Here is a 17,360-nt window from a genome sequence, read left to right on the forward strand (position 1 = left end):
GTATTGTTGTGTCAGACAACAGGGAGAAAGAGGAATATGATCGTGACAAACCCTTGATGACATACTTCTGTCTGTGTGGGCAAATGGTGTTGATTATCGGTGAGAGTAACGATTTATTTACAACTATGTCAAACGGTCGATCACACTAGTCGCTTTTGCATGATATGCAGGCTAGTCCCATTCCTTGAGGTTTATGTTAGTAAAGATAGGTACACTCATAAGAAAATAAATCTACACTTTCACTTGTCAAGAGGACTGTCACTGAATTCAGATATATATCAAATGTCATGCGTGATGCTTGCTTTTTAGGATGTTTGTTTGGAATCCGGAATAAAAAGAGAGATAACTGTCCTTGAATATGTCAAAAAATATGTAGACCTCTATAGAAACTATTGTTTCTACTTAACGTTACAACTTGTACTAATTCCGTCCCGTGAGAATTCGATATCGGGGTAACGGCTTGCTATCGCTAAGCAAAGGCTACTACACGTACGCATCCGTTACTCGCTCTGAAATACGAATCTTCTGCCACTAACAGCTCGCTCGGTCGGCTAGCTAGCGCAGGGCCGCAACCCTCGCGAGATTGCGAGCCGCATGTGTCGCGTCCGGTTCGTGTCGCCACTGCTTTCGCCGCACTGAACTCTGGGGGCCACGGCGGGGCGGCCCACCATAGGGCCGTAAGTTGCGTGAGCCGCCGAATTCTCCGTCCTTTGCAAGTTTACCGTGCCACTATACTAGCGCATGATATTGACAGTGAATGGACCAGAATAGCGCGGTCATCTGCATTTTTATCATGATTTATCGTAAGGAAACGACAATATGAAACTGCTTTGGACATCGACACACAAAAAATTCTAATTCTGCCAACAAAAGTACTAGTACTCTTGCCATCATCGCATCATATTCATATTCATACCTCCATTCACGCAACACGTTATCGTACCGTACAGTATAACTGCATAGACGCGTGCTCGGTTCCTTCCCGCGAGCGCGAACGAAGACTGCTCACTGCCCGTTATCATGTGAAAATCGTTCCGGCAAGCCCTGCTTTGTGTACTCATTGCATCTATGAGCTACTCAGAGCTACCATGCCGTGATAAAAGAAAATTCGTACAAGCATTCAAGATTGTTAAAAAACACTAAAACTTCAATAATTTGGACACATTCCTTAAATGCATTTTTTCACGGAAAACTCGCATGTGATCGATTCAAATGTAAAAACTAGCCTCAGATTTCACTGTTCATTCTATGACATATCGGTTGCATACCCTCACAAGATTGCTGTCTTTAGAAAGTAGCAGTACTCATACAGTAGCAGATCACCGTACATGAGTGTGAAAACCAATTCACACAAAGTAAAAAGAATTCATACGACCAACCTTCATAGAGCAACACGCCGATAGCAAAACGATCGCACAGAATCGGGACCGATTTACGCATTTACTTTTGTGACATATCCGCGACAGCGCCATCTAGTGCCTATGAGGGTACCTAGTAAAGACACAAAATCCCGCCCGGACATAAAAAGGCAGTGACATTTATCTTGACGTAGCTTACAGCATGTGTAAATTTACTACTCTAACGTTAGTACTCAGGAGTATTAGTAGGGTAAGCCTACCAGTATTCGGTCACCTACCGGAATTCGGTCACTTATCACTAATGAATGTTACAAGCCAGTAAGTTCGGTAAGTTCTACTGTCACAACACACGCAAATCACATCATTTCACACACTGGCACTCACTGCACTGGCACTGTCGTTCACAACAGGAAATTCTCTTTGTTTAGTCCCCTCCAAAAAATCCAAATGCCAAGTCCCAAATTTTGCCATAAAAACGTAGAGTCGGCACAACTTTTCCAAAGCACAAGCGAATTAAGCCCAGTTTTAGAGTAATAATTTACAGGTTGCCGAAAAAGCGCTAAAATTCAAAAGCAAGAAATACCGGTAGGGGGTACGCCGTTTTCTTGCGAGATTTTTTGCAAATCCCAAGCTCAGAGTGTGATGGTATCCGCAAAAATGCAAAAGAAAAACAAAATTTCTGTACTGCCGATGCAGTGACTCGGGCCAAATCGTGGTATCGGTCCCCTCTCGTTCTGCATGTGCGTCTCCACTAGTACGTTATGTGCAAAGTCTATGGAGGTTGAAAGAAGTCCCTGGCTATGACGAAATGAATGGAGTGGGGCCCTATTTTGCGGTAATGCCGTGACTCAATGTACAAGTGTTAAATTATGCAAGTGCTGACTTGCCAGAATTCGGTCACCAACGGGTGCCGCAACGTCCCCGATGCAATTTTCTGCCAACAAGGTATAGCGGGGCGCATTTTTCAGTGGCCTTGAATGCGCATATCACCTGACCGAATTCTGGTCGCGGTGACAGTATTCTGGGGGATTTTCAAGGTGATACAAGTGTATATTTTGGGATTTTGTGAAATTCTATGATGTATTTAACAAAATAAAAATTGAGATTAATGAAATTTGATATATTTAACATACATTGCTGTAGATATGTATGTATCATTTTAGTTTAAAAAATATTGCAGAAAAGCTTAGGTGACCGAATACTGGGGTTTTTACCCTACCTCTATCTTACTTCAATCTTACATTAAGGAACTCAGTATCCTGGAGAGGAATGATAACATAAAATGCACTAGACACCCTGTCTATGGAAGTGCAAGGTGAGTTGAGTGGCTGCTGTCACTACGTCAGTGACAGTGAATAAAACAAATTCTGATTAAAAACTAAAAGGGGTGGAAGTGAAGTGGCAAAGCTAGTGCTACAACAATGTAGAGTTAGAACTAGGCCTAGATCTAGTTCTGGATCCAGAAGAACCAGAAATAAATTAAATGGGTGAAAGAAAATTGTACACAGCTGGAAAAAGTGAGGACATGATGAAGCCTGTGCCTGATGGTTTAAATCAAGTCTCATCATCATTGGGTAACTCTTCTCTCCCCCTTTTTCCATTCCCTCTCTGTTGTTTCCTCATCTTGGTAGATTGTGCCCTGGATAAGCTGCCTTTGAGAAGACGTGACAAGGCACGTGTCATCGATGCCAATAAGCATGTTCATAAGCTGACATGCCAACAAGGAGAGACCGTGTATCTGAGAAGGTTTGTGAAAACAGTCTGAGCATGTTTAATACTCATAGCTCTGGCCAAAGAGAAGTATTAGAAGTGAAAGTCTGCATACAAGTATCTGATTGCTCAAAAGGTTTTTGTTTAGTTTTGTTTTGTTGGTTTTTTTTTGTCAGTAGACTCCCTCTCTAATTTATTACAGTTTTTAATTTACAATGTATAACAAAAGTGTAGAAACCTCATGAATGAGTTATTAGATTGCAAATAGTACAAATGTATATTGTCCAAAAGAATATTCTTACTTGTAAATTGTCTGCAAAAAATCTTGAAATTCACATGTACTGATTCTTAGGCGATATTATCTCATAGATCATCATCCTGCATGCGCATACTCCCGAGTGCTAGGGTTAGGGTTTGTTGTGGCATAAAGTATGAGAATGCTGATGGAGTATGATACTATGTTTAATAGTGCTAAGTCTTAGTTACAGCTGGGTAAATGTGTCACTATGCTACGCGGTGTCCACCAAATGTCACAAAAAAGGACACCGCATATCATTGTGATACATTTTGTAATTTTCTTTTAAAATCAAAACTGTGTACAGGAAATTTGAGATATTTAGCTATCTCATTCATATCTTGTAAATATGCATATTGCATCAAATTTTGGTCAAGCTAATTGCCATAATTTGTCTCTTAGGACCAAATTTTAAAATATCACAATGCTACATGGACACGTCACGATGCTACAGGACACTGTTACATATTGTTTAATAACTTCATCAAATTGAGTCTGAATGGCACAAAATTTCCAGAAAAATGTGTGGCCTCAATGCAAATGTAAAGCCTACAAACAATAAATGTATAGCATAATTGATATTGAGTTATGCTGAAATGTATTTTTTAAAATATCACGATGCTACATGGACACTGCCCCAACTTCATGGAATTACCCAGCTGAGAAATGTGACTTTTATCATAACCTGTCCTACAATGTCCTGACAGAATTTGGGACATATAACCATTTAGAACTACAAAATGTCCTTCCAGAATAGAAAGTACAGAAATGTACTTGTATATGTTCATGTTAATTACAGTTCCAATTAAGAAGAAAATAATATCTGGGAATTTTCTGTATAGTTCATGATCTTTTTGATAGGAATTTGAATTAAACCTTTGAGGATGGCAGCATTGTTGAGGTGTCAAGCAAATTGCACTCTTAGTGACAATAATAATATATGGTATTTATGTCTCTCTCTCTCCCTCTCTCTTTTTCAGACCTGAAGGAATTGAAAAGCAGTTCAGGCAGAAATGCAAAAAGTGAGTTTATTTTCATTTAATGAGCTTTGCAATTGTGCTTGATTGTGTGTGTGTGTGTTTTTGTTTGTTTGTTTGTTTGTTTGTATGTTTGTTTGTTAAATGTAGCAAAAAAAGCTGCTGAAAACTGCTTATCCAATGAAGGCGAGCCAATGAAGTAAAATGGAGTCAAAAGGGGCCTGAGCTTTCGATCCTAGCAAAATCTTCGTCAGACGTCTTGCCTCTGACGAAGATTTTGCTAGGATCGAAAGCTCAGGCCCCTTTTGACTCCATTTGTTTGTTAAAGGAGGAATTCTGGGCATTTTTTATTCACCAGAGCATGTAACTACATGTAACCTGCAGTGTGTATACAATGTACTGTGCATGAGTTTTACATAATCTGAGGGATTAAACTTGTAATATCAATTGAGAAATGCCCATTATGATCAGTTGATTGATGTGTCTAAAATATCAGGAGCATGCCATGAAAGATTAGTTGACCTACATGAAAAAACAGAAGGGGGGGGGGGGGGGACACAAAATTAGAGCTACATGTACATATACTGTACAGTGTAGGCCTACTGTACATGCACCTCCTGATATGTGTAGTTTAATTGACGGGTCACATGTACATGGTGTATTACTCATGATTTATGGCTGTTGTACAAGTAATTCATTCTTGAGCAATGAGTACATTGTAGGAAGTGAGCAAGCCACAAACGTCAATCAGAGTGTACCACCACAACCTGCAACATCAATGTGCACTTGTGTTGTGTAAGTACATGTAACTCATGACATAAGGATTTTTTAATTTTTTTTATTGGGGTATCATTTATGCATTCATCCATTTACCTTGCATGTACTCATGCATTGAATGTATTAATGCATTCATTCCTATAATACCAGTGTTTCTGGTACATGTATGTCCAGTTTCTTATTAAGGTGTTTTATCAATCTGACAAGAGTGCATACAATTTTGTATACCCAGGAAACTTGTAATAATTTACCTCTGGTCTTATAAAGCATGCTTATGAGTATCATTGTGAATCAGAGATTGGAATGCTGACACTGACAGCAGGCAAATATATTCAAGCATTGCCAGTATCATACCTGCAGATACAGTGTAGTGTCCTATAATTTGTTGGTGTGTATGAACTGTGCTGCAAATGTATTCTTCTCTTGTTTTGTCTGAAAAGATGTGGACTCTTCCTGTTCTATCGGCACAAGGAGAAAGACACAACGGTGACGTTCATTGTGGACAATGCAGTGTTTGAGCCTGACAAGGGGCCTCTCAAGGAACCACTCGTAATACAGAATGTTGCCAGCAAGAAGGTACATGTATTGACAAAAAAGCTTGTAGTTGAGACTCCCTGACATCATTTATTACAGATTTAAAGTATAATAGTGTATCTCTCTCTTTCTTTCTTCTTTCTCATGGGATTCTTTGTTACCTGTACTAGCCCTACACCAATTTGTGATGGTGTTCTGGTAATCTTCTTGATGTATTATTTTGTACTTCATCAACTTTATTATACTATGAACATATTTGAGTGCAGTGTATGTACATTTGTGTCATGTACCATTTTTTTCATGCTCATAGGTAATGTCATTTGAATTGTTTACTCTAGATCTTAAGTATAGAAGAGAATGTATTCCCTTCTTGTGGCATTCTCCCTTTTTGGCCTACCACCAATATGCATTTTCAGTAATCTCCTCCCATTACGAAATCATTGGCATTGCCCAACAGAGCATGTGTACACCATTAATTATGCATGTACTGTACACATCAGTGATCATCTGTCAAGTGATAAATGAGGAAAATGTTACCCCCAAATATGGAAAATGTCATCAGTTTCACCCACATAACAATGCAAAATGCATGTTTGACATTCAGGTGATACTCAGCAAGAACACCAAGTCGATGGGCAAGTATTCCACGGTAACCGTTTCCACCATCGACGAGGAAGAGGATGAGATTGAGGCGGTAAGTTTGTCTTTTACAACACAACACCCTCTGAGAACTAGAGTGTAGTTAATACTAGTGATAATGATAATATAGTCTTTTTTTATCACGGTAACCTCTTCAGTGTTTTGGGTGCTCTACCAAAGGGTCTTGCGTACAATTTCATTGACCTTAGCTTACACAGTGATTTCTAACCTGGAGCACCCTGTAATCAGAACTCCTAATCCCTGTCTGTAAGCCTCCAAGCCAACAATTTGTTAGCAGTTGTGCATAGTTTGTAGTGTATTTTCTTTAATGTTGATGTTTTTATCCAGACCTGCATCACAGTCTGATTGTGATCTGGTTTATGTTGAGAATACTCAAGTGCAATTAATTCAAACAGTGGCCAGCTCTTTTGAATCATGTATATTTTGGAGACATAAAACTGTACAATCGCGTACTATTCTTAGTGTCCCCATGACCCTGATAAGGAATATCGTCTAGCTGCTGTGTAGTCTATACAAATGGCCAGCATTCTCATGTCTCTGTGTCACACATTCTCTCCCTCAGAGAGAGATCGCAGACTCCTACGCCAGCAACGCTCGCGTCATCGAGAAGGAATTCCTCAAGAAGGGCATGGCAAAGAGGAAACCAGAAGAGGTAAGGATGATAAGCCTCCCTCAGTCTGCCTCAAGGAACTTTGTGCCAAGTGAAGGTTGTTGCCATCTTAGCAAGCCTCATAACCACTATATTTTATCTTTGTATGGAAAGCAAGCATTGTATTTAAAGGGTATTGCAGGAGAAGGACTTTGCATTGTGCTGTGTGACTGTCACACCAACTATAAACATTACACCACAATTATTTTTATCAAATAATTCCTACCGACTCTCCAAAATGAAAACATTTGTACATCTTTGGCCAAGCTGGTGCTCAGTAATGATACATCACTTAATGACATTGATGTAACATGGGCCTGCATATTGTTGGCCCTGCTTGCCCCCATCGCAACCACTACCTTCAGTTTGTTAGAAGGGATAATCATTCCTTGATTTTTTCTTTCCTGATGCCTTCCTTTTCAAAGTTTTGTGTCACATGAAGATGGTCTATAATCATCATGTATTGAATTATTTATCTTTACATATCGCCTGTGATGACCAAAGAATATGCTATTAAGAAAGATTTGTTGGATGCAGTAAAATGACTATAAGCATATAATTTACATACACACTAGTCAGTTTATTCAAAGGAGATTAGATGCTAGCTTATTGTATATCTATATCCCTTTTTTTGTGTTCTTTCTTGTTGTAGATTTTACAGGAAGAGATGGCAAAGAGGGCGCGGTCAAAAGGAACTCTCATTGACAAGAATCCATGAAAGGAGAACGCAATGTCATTTTGGATGTTGCTGTAAATGCCATGTTTGTGGACATTGATTTATGGAACTACTCTGCCATCCAGCCATGGCACAAGCAACCAAGGAGGAGATTAACTAGATCACCATTCTCGCCATAGATTTGCTGGAACAGAGGTAAATGAAGATGCAGTGAGAAAGTGTTGAAGGTGATGCCAATCGGTGATGACAGTGGCCTGTTTTGAAAGGTGCTTTTGGATTCCACCCTCCCAGGAAAGCTGAAACAGATTGCACAGTACCCGGTAACTTGTTTAGACTCTGTGTCACAAGCTGAAGGTGTTTTGCCCTGATCTGATGATCTCTCAGATGTGTGTTGATCATAGCTGGGCTCCAAAGTACGTAGTAGCTCCACATGCTACCCCCCGTTGAAAGGATGTAAAATGTGTCGCATGTTTAGATGTATGCTCCTAGAGAGTACTTGACAAAGGTTTTAGCTTTGTAAATCTTATCTTCAATTATTCAAATATCCCATATGTAATAAGGTGAGAGCTATCTGAAATAACTTTACAGGAAATTATTTCAATCCTAAGCTTCTGAAGGAGGAGGATTATTTGAGGATGTCCGGTAATGTTGCTGTAGCTCTGCCTTTCTTTTCACCTATTGTCTGTATTTCCTATATCATTAATGTGGAGATTTCTTGCACCTTTTCTAGCTTAAATCTGACATGTGTACGAAGTGCTTTATGAGAAGTAATCCAGGTAAGCCGTCCTTTCAAGCTATGAGGACATTCTAATTTCTCTATGAGACCCTTACATTGTTTCATATTAGAGGATATGAAGCTGAGGTATCGACATGGTGGAAACTTAGCACGTAGAGGCCCTTCAACTGAGAAGTTTTCTTTGTCCTTCCAGATATTTTGTCACATCGTAATGCAACTAGATTTCACCTGACTTGTCATTTTACTAAAAAATTATGTCTTCATAGAATCATTATTTTTAGGTTTCCGTTCGCGTAGAGTTAAATAAAACAGCAACTGTGTGTCAACTAAGGTAAGTCCTATATTGTACTGGGCAGTTTAAGCACTGTACAAACACTTTGATCCAAGGAATGGAGTGTTTGATTTAATGCTTAAATTATTGTCAGAGATTAAGTGAGGAACTAGAGATGTACCGTACTGTATGTCGATGTCTTGATAAGCCATTAATGAATGCATAAATATCATGGCATGAGAAATGGTGAGACATCTGTCGTGATTCCAGCAGCACTGTAGCCCTATTAAGCGTGATTTTTTAAAATATAGTAGCTACTGTAAAACACGATATATTGGTGGCACAGAAATTTCACAAATTGGAACCGAAGACCTTTCTCGCAGCATGAAATTTTCGCGAATTGCTACTGGCGTCCAATGCGTATTGTGTAGGCAAGAACTTTCAAGTGAATGTTGGCACTCGTGAAATTAAAATGCAAACGAACATTCCTTGTTTTATAGCATGTGAAAAATAATTTCTGTGGTCACAGCAAGTGAAATGCCTGAACATCAGTCTGTATGCTACAGTAAGTAGTACATACATGGACATGCACCGAACACAGACACGTGGAGAAATTAGAAATAAAACACTGTTGTTGTTTGATTTATCTGTGTTTTGATTACAACAATTTGCATATGCGTTGTTACATCGACCTCAAAGGGTAAATTTCAATTTTGTTGCCACAAAGTTGGAAGGGGAGTGGGTGTGTTAAGTCAGTTGTAACAAAGACGACAAATGCATAACATCCCTTGTGCAAATTTAAGTCATGACAATTTGTCAGAAATTTGGGAGCCTTGCAGGTAAAACTTACGCCAGTGAGATTATATGTGCAGTGTCCTATTTCATGAAGTTATTATTCCCTAACAGCGAGTTCCCTTCAGTACAAAATAAGAACATTGGTAAACATGAACAATAACCAGACAACCATAACTTGTGTGCACTGTTACATGATCGCAAGTGCAGTGTGATTGTTACTGTATGTAAACTTGATGAATAAAATTAGTGCTGCACATTTTTGAAGTGGTGGTATTTAAGAATTATTCATATTGAAATGTTTTCCCCAATTCTATCAAAACCAATCTGTTAGTGATTTTCTAACGCAGGATCAGTTAATGGTCAGACCTGTGAACAGTTCTCATCCAGCCAGTTTTAATGCACAGGGACAGAACCACTCGCACATTCACATACAATATGTGTCGCCGAAGTATATAACTCGAGGAGAGATGCACTTTCCTCCTTCCTCATGGCATTCTTGCTACAAAAGTGTAGGCGTATGTATGTATGTCTGAAAGGCTGTGCATAAACATGTATGACAAAGAAACATGCGTGATGGGTTTGATCAGAAAATGTGCAGTTTCTTAACATTTTAAAAGATGTCCACCATCAGATAGAGCAAAGGATATAACAAGGAATATTCTTGAAGTTATCATTGAAATTATTCCACATTTTTTTTCCATTATTTTCTTTGTGAGCAAATATCTCAAATTGACAATGGAGTTAATTCATTTTGTGATGAAACTCTTCATGTGTATTTACAGTGTAAATATATACATATATACACATAAATTATGTATTACATGTGTAATATGTATACAGTTATACAATGTATGCATGTCATTCATTTACTTGTGTCTTTGTGTGTGTGTGTGTGTGCGCGTTTGTGTGTGTCTGCGTATTTTCTTAACGCTGCATAAGAGAACAAAGAGCACAAAGAAAGGATACTTGCTTAAGTCTGTGGAGTTTGATAGACTGAAAGCAGATAGATCTTTTTTTTTTTCTTTTAATTTGTTCAAGTTAAAGTTGCCAGCAAATGGCGCAACACAGCGCACTGCTGCATATTGACCAATACAGCTTTTACAATAACATCAATGGCATATAATATACAGTCTTCTATAGGTACACAGATCTGTTGCTTGCATATGTTCAATCCATCAGATATACCCTTGTAGAGTATCTCTTCCGCAGAGATTACTTAATTGATATAATGACCAAGCCCAGTCATAAAACAGACATAAATATATATCCACCAATGCCCAGTTACTTTAGCAAACTCTTCCTGTTACCATAAGATTGGATAAAGCGAAGGTTTTTCACAATGCATTTCAGTGCAAGAAAAGATTTGAGGACAAGAAACTTTTTTTTTGTTTCCAAAAAAGAAAATCTCATCCTGTTTATTTGGCTGCTGTCATTTGTATGACATGAAACGAGTCACATAAATATTCATAACATTTCAAAATTTAGTGAAGTAATAAATATATGCCTTGTAATATACAATTCCTATCACTTTCTACAGATTAAGCGATCAATGTACAGGATACATGTATATAGATCACCAGTAAAACTTCTGTCATTTCAATCAAGAAGGGTCAATTCAGATCGAGATTGCTGAATCAGCCATTATTCTAAGATTCCATGAAACTCAATGGACACAAAATAGCACTACAGATTCTTTCTACGGAAAAAGGTTCCTATGTATACTCTTACTCTCATAGAAAAAAAACAACAACTTCACCTTACCACCTGTAATGCGATTGTCATTGATACTCGTTTGAAAGGAAACGCTTTGAAAGCACAACGGAAATGAAGCTCAGAAAATATCAAAACTCTCATAACATGAGATGGAGAAAAAGAAGAAGACCTTGGCGTTACACAAGAAATCTTTGAGTTACATATCAATAAAGAAGACTGAGCAGGGGTGCTATTGTTTTCCATCTTACGACACTGAGTAAAAGACCTACACATACATCTACCCTAGGATATGAGATGTATTATAAACATAGCCAAAGGGGTGCAGGTTGATATATCAGACTGGTTGGAATACTGCATAAGTTCTAAAACCCTGCTATGTCCTTTTTCTCTGATTTATTTATTTATCAGTTGCACCTCACTGACAGAGAGCTGAAAATATGATTTTAAAAAAGTAATAATTCTTCCTTTTTCAGAGAATCGGGAAACTCGGGGGAAAAACAGTGTGACTGGTAATCATATATTAAAACTGCAAAGTAATACTAAAGCTGGAGTACCATTGTTTTATATATTTATAAAACCAACGTCTTCAAATTCACATGCAAACCATGATGTCAACTCTGTGAAGTCAAACTGTAGCTTTGCAATTTGTGCATGATTCAATTCTTAAGCACTTTTTCCCCCTGTCTGTCTAAATTGCACTTTTAAATGAAAAAGGACAGTTCTGGGTCTAGATTGCTCTGGAGTAATCTTGGTGTTGGGGGAACAGTAATCAAAGATGAAACTTTGCAAGAAACATTGATACAGTGTACATTTGAATAAGTCAGCCACATTTTGAGCACAGAAATATTCCCATGTTTCCTCTACTATTTTCACAGGGTATGGGAGTTATGACCAGGTAATCTAAAAAAGAAAAAAGAATAGAACAAACATAATTTCTACCACATATATATTTCATTTCAATGCTTATATAATACTTGTTTTGCATATAAAAAATAAATATTATTGACATGAACATGCAGACACACATTCTCTTATAACAGTCTGTACAAGTTTTTCTGATCAAATGCATCATCAATAATTGACATCATTAAAAATGGCATTTATGTGACACCACTGTGTCACAACTTTAACCACAATTAATGTATGAATATACAATTCTTTAAATTATGCTACAGAAGTAGAAGGAAGAGAAGAGAGATGGAGAGAGAAGATTGAGAGATGGAAGAAACGACGAAGGAGATGATGATGAAGAAGACAAAGATGAAAGAGGAGAGGCTCACGATGAAGAAGAATGAGGACAAAGTCAATAATTTTATGGAAGGAATTCACAAACTGGAGGAAACAAACACACACTGAGTCAGTCGTCACTCTTCTCCACAAAAAAAACGGAGTTGTAATTCTTGCGCGAAGATACGGGCAAAGGTGATGACCGACAACTTTTTTTTTTTTTTTTTGGCAAGAACCGTAACCTCATGAATATCCAAACAAAACACAGAATTCACCTCTGCAATGTTATTCTGCAGTGGCTACAATGGTGCTGCCGGCCTCATTCATCAGTCTCACTCTCTATGAGACCGAGAGATTAAACCATTGGTATGTTGACATTCAAAGTTTCACCACCACTCTCCCCTAGATCCATTTGAGCAAAGCAGCCTGCACTGTTACATGCAATGTGGCAAGGTGGCTAAAGGAAACACCTCAGCTTTCTGTGTTTTTTTCTGACAATTCACCCTCTTGGCTTCATGCAAGGTACTGTATACGCTATATATTTCGCGGGGGTTTTATTTTCGCGAATTTCGCGAGTTGGGAGCTATTCGCGAAATTAACAACACGCGAAAATATTACCTTCCAAAATGAATCCCTTGCCTTGATGATACGAACATTTTAGTACTTATACCATGTCATGACTTACCGAACAGACCATACTGGCTGAGCTTGTTTACGTACATGTAGCACGTCCACGTCTACTTACGAATACTGTAGAGAGCCGATCCATTATCGCAAGGGGACCACTCGTCAGAAATCTAGCGCGATGGACTTAACCACTTCAAAAATGTTGAATTCTAACTTACTAGTACGCAGAGTTTGGTAAGTTTTTTTCATGCAGTGTATAACTAGTATCATTCTTATTTGCTAGTAAGTTGAAAATTCACACTTTCTTTGCCACTTCATATTTTCTCTGGTCCCCAAATCGCAAATTTAACCACTCACGAAAATGTGTGACAGCGGCAATTCGCGAAAATTTATGTACGCGAAAATTATAGCGTATACAGTATGTAACAGCTTTAAGAACATGTCCCCTTCAACTTTACATATGTTTCAACATCTGTTTGACACAAACACACATACTTTCACACACACATGGCATCAGCTTCGTAAGTAACAGCCATTTTAAGAGGTCTCCTTCCGATTCTGGAGCACTCACAGAAATACAAGTAGCAGTAACACACTCTTGCAACCGATCTATTGTACAGGAAGAATACCAGAAGCTCTTCAGATAAAAGTGAAATGTCATAAGGAATTAAAAAAACATTGATTTGTATGAAGATCCCTAAATAGTACATTCACTGAAATTTTCAGCACACACATGCCATGACACTGACAGAAAGGGCAGCAAAGTCTCTACTGAGCTTTGTAAAAAAAAAGAAAAGCTTGCTCCTCTTTTTCTTTGTCTCAGTGTTCTTTACAGTTTCTGAAAGCAAGATTTTGACAGATGGGTAAGTACATAACCACACTTTGTGTGTTCAATACAGAGTTGCATTATGATGAATCATATATTATTAATCAGGAATTAGAAGCAACTAATGACAAGACAAGTTCACCCCTACTTGACGTCCAGACTGGATGTAACCAAAAGTGTAACTGGTTAACTCTAGGTGTCTCTCTCACCAAGGAGAATCTAGATGGTGTAAAAGCCCAAATTTCCTACTGATGGAGCCACCAACATTCACACTTCAAAATCAGGAGGACTTCAAAGAACAATCAGAATGTAATGCATACAACATGCATCTAAGTAGGTGTACATAATTCAAAATCCCAAACCAGGGGGGCCTCCAACACTAGCCAGACCTGTCGGGGCAAAACAGAAGGTGTTGCTTTCTCAGAAAGATTTGGCAGCTGTGTTACCATGAGTATCACATTTCCATTCTTGTTATGATACAAAAGTGTTGGCTTAATTGATAACCGGATCAGTAAATTCTGTAACGTAAGTACCATCGTCCGACTGCAGCCAAGATGTGACCATTTGTAAAGAAACAAAAACAAAAAATGTGGAAGATTCACCCAAAGTCATAGATGTGGACACTACAAGAAAAAAGAACCTTGCTGACAAAATCACGGAATTTGCTCTATAAAGGTAATGCATTGTGAGCCATGAGGGTTGTTTCCAACTGATCATGACTTTAACTTAGCCTTAAGTTAATAGATGTGCTGTAATGCTTGTTACTATGGTGGTCCTAGCTTGGTAGGGAAGAAAGTATCTGCTCAATGCAATGGTCAATACCATGAGCACTAACAGAAAACCTACAAGTCATTCAGATATTACTGCAATATTCTCACTGAGAACAATGAATGCAATTCCAGTCTAAACTTGAATGTCTACAAAGTGAGATCATATATTCAGGTTTATCAGGGAAGAGTTGAAAAAAGGAGTTTCTTACATTTGATGATCAACATATTGAAGAAGTGTTCTCAACAAAGCATACATTTTCCCTGGATAGTTATGCCATGCTGATCATCGTATGATATGCTTGAATGAATAAAACAAAACCCAACAAGATGTACTATATGGTCTATTTGCAGAATTATGGCATGCACAGCAAGTTGAAGACATGCAAGCAAGTTTGTTATTTCAATGACATGATTTCATTGGATATCAGCAAACTGTGAGTCTAGGTGCTTGTCCATAATATTAGAAATGAAGATTTGTTTTAGTTTACAGAGTACACCCTCTTACATATCATGAGGTGTATCATTGATATAAATCTGAGATTAAATAATTGTGTTTGAAGACAACACCATAATCAACAATAATGATATCAATGAAAGTGTAATAAATAGGGGTAAAATACATGACACAAACAGCGTATCCATTGGAAAAACATCACTGACATTTACAAACTTGTGCCATATTTCGATAAAATTCAGTCAAATTCGAAGAAAGGAGAACCAAAATTAATAAAAAGTCCTCACTCAGTATTCCAACAGGGAGTATGCAGCTTCGTAAAGACTGAGGCATTTCTCTGCCACTTGCTGCCACCATCTTACAAAAGCAAACATTCAGGCTGACGACTTCCTTTCCTATAGCCAGTAGATTAGACAGTGGTATCCTCTGAAAAATATTGTGCAAGTATTTGTATGCTTGGATACTGCATGAGCTTGCAATGGAGTGGCAACCAATAGAGATTTGGATGCAGAAGCCACAATGCTCTTCCTATGGCTGCCCCTCTGGAGACACACACTTCCCGGAGGCATTCTTTGTGCTTGTCTCATTCTGTCTCGAGCCAAATTTTTATTGCAACATAATGTCTGGGGCGCTCCTCTGTTAACAACAAACAACAAAATTGCTGACTTGCTCTCCACAATGAAAGTGGATGCTGATAATACTGATAAGTACAAATCCGCCGAGTAAATAGCATGTTTCACCAAACCCTCTGCCTTCTCTCTTCACATCCCATCCTTGTTTTCTGTAAGAATTTTCAGGAAGGGACATCGTGTGATGACCTTTGACTAACAGAGAGAGATTGGGAGAAGGGGTGAGGAGGGGGGTTTGGTGCAGCCAGCCTCAAAGAGTCTGAATAAAAATGGACGTCCCATGGAGACGATACAGCGCCCTCGCTCAGGGTTTGATGACCTTGGAGAGCTGCCACATGGCTTCCTCATCCAGGTACTCTGAGAAGTCGTTGAAGACAGCAAGAACTCTCTCATCCTTCTTCAGGGTGTCGTAGTGACTGGACAATGACAATGGACAAACAAGACGATGGCACGGTTTAAATTACAAGAACATGATGCGGATTCACCAACAATAGCAATAGAGATTTTGAATGGTAATTTTTGCACATGTAAACTCAAAAAGACATTACATCCATATTGTGCTTGGACAATTAATGCTTTCATAAAATGAGACAGATGCTACATATTTTGACACTCACAGGAAAAATAAGGATTCCTTTCCTCAGCGACTTCTAGCGACTCAAAACGAGGACTTTTCTACTGGCTGTACATCCACTCATATTATGATACTACCCAAGGTCACAACAAAGTTTTACTGTTAAAAAAAAAAAAAAAAATCAGATTTTTGCTGTTGTCATTTCAGCCAATTTGAGGTTTATCGATGGAATCAGAACTCAATTCTTACTTTTTACTTCCAAAAAACCCCTGATGATATACATGGTACACCTCTTACCATGTCCCTCATATTTTCTTTTTCTACATATCATCATGAAAGTATGAGAAAGAACGACTGCTTTTAATGGAGAGCCAAACTCACTGTTGTTTGAATCTGCGCATGCTGTCCAGGATGCTGAAGTACTGCCAACACTTGACAAAGTTCACACCCCCGTTATCCGGAAGCTCCTCGGGGTTGCCGATGTGAACGAAGGTGATGTCTTGGAGTATCAGGCCCCTGCAGAGAAACGAGTCGGCAAAAAAGGAATCATAGTAGCATAAAAGAGACTGTGGTATAAGAGTCTTTTTGCACAAGAAGCTGCAGCTACCTGCATAGCAATATGAATAGGTTGTTTTTTGTTTGTTTCTTTTATATTGACAGGAGATCCCTGGTAAAGATTTGGAGCTCAGCTGTGAAAGCTATGGGAGTCTCCAAAAGAACATTAAACAGATATTCACAGTTTGTGGAAAGAACACTTACAGATGTGACACTACATATCAATGAATCACTTGAATAGATGTTCTGTGAAGTCATCCCACTGCCTTGAGCCTATCTCTTTCCGGGACATCTAAGACATGGCAAATACTTCAGTCAACATTCAATAGCCTCTCTTAAACTGATTACATGACTAAGTGAAAACAGCTATGCTGCCAACATCAGCTCATCTCAAGAGCAATTCATTTCATAAGTACCGCTCAAAGAAGCTGAAGTCCTGCTAGTTGACGCAAGCTCTTGGAATTTTATGGATAACATCCTTTACTTGGCTGTGGATGGAGTGATTTCATTCCGTGTGGAGCCACTGCTAAGAGATTTGGGGCTTGTG

The 17,360-nt window shown here is 38.5% G+C and overlaps 2 protein-coding genes across 2 annotated transcripts in view; one reads left to right on the forward strand and one right to left on the reverse strand.

Moving 5' to 3' along the window:
* The first annotated feature begins 3,499 nt into the window (after positions 1-3,499).
* On the forward strand, positions 3,500-7,678 carry LOC139724227 (STING ER exit protein-like). The gene is made up of 6 exons (XM_071635371.1): positions 3,500-3,516; positions 4,344-4,385; positions 5,558-5,693; positions 6,256-6,345; positions 6,874-6,963; positions 7,613-7,678. Exons 1-6 carry the CDS (start codon positions 3,500-3,502, stop codon positions 7,676-7,678), a joined length of 441 nt encoding a protein of 146 aa, XP_071491472.1.
* Positions 7,679-15,887: 8,209 nt separating this feature from the next.
* The window catches only part of LOC139724207 (rap guanine nucleotide exchange factor 1-like), a 143,885-nt gene continuing 142,412 nt past the window's right edge, over positions 15,888-17,360 (reverse strand). Inside the window, exons 22-23 of the mRNA XM_071635352.1 lie at positions 16,640-16,774; positions 15,888-16,100 (exon numbers count right to left, since the gene is read on the reverse strand). Of these exons, the coding sequence (XP_071491453.1) occupies positions 15,989-16,100; positions 16,640-16,774 (247 nt within the window). The 3' untranslated portion in view covers positions 15,888-15,988. The remainder of the gene's footprint in view (positions 16,101-16,639; positions 16,775-17,360) is intronic.

This window comes from Diadema antillarum, unplaced genomic scaffold (assembly GCF_040938485.1).
Source record: "Diadema antillarum isolate AM-2024a unplaced genomic scaffold, OU_Dant_1.0 scf00000208, whole genome shotgun sequence".
Classification (NCBI taxonomy): domain Eukaryota; kingdom Metazoa; phylum Echinodermata; class Echinoidea; order Diadematoida; family Diadematidae; genus Diadema; species Diadema antillarum.

Coding starts and splice junctions, on each gene's coding strand:
- LOC139724227 (XM_071635371.1), top strand. Junction 5,694..6,255: donor AGAATGTTGCCAGCAAGAAG/GTACATGTATTG, acceptor TTTGACATTCAG/GTGATACTCAGCAAGAACAC. Junction 6,346..6,873: donor AAGAGGATGAGATTGAGGCG/GTAAGTTTGTCT, acceptor TCTCTCCCTCAG/AGAGAGATCGCAGACTCCTA.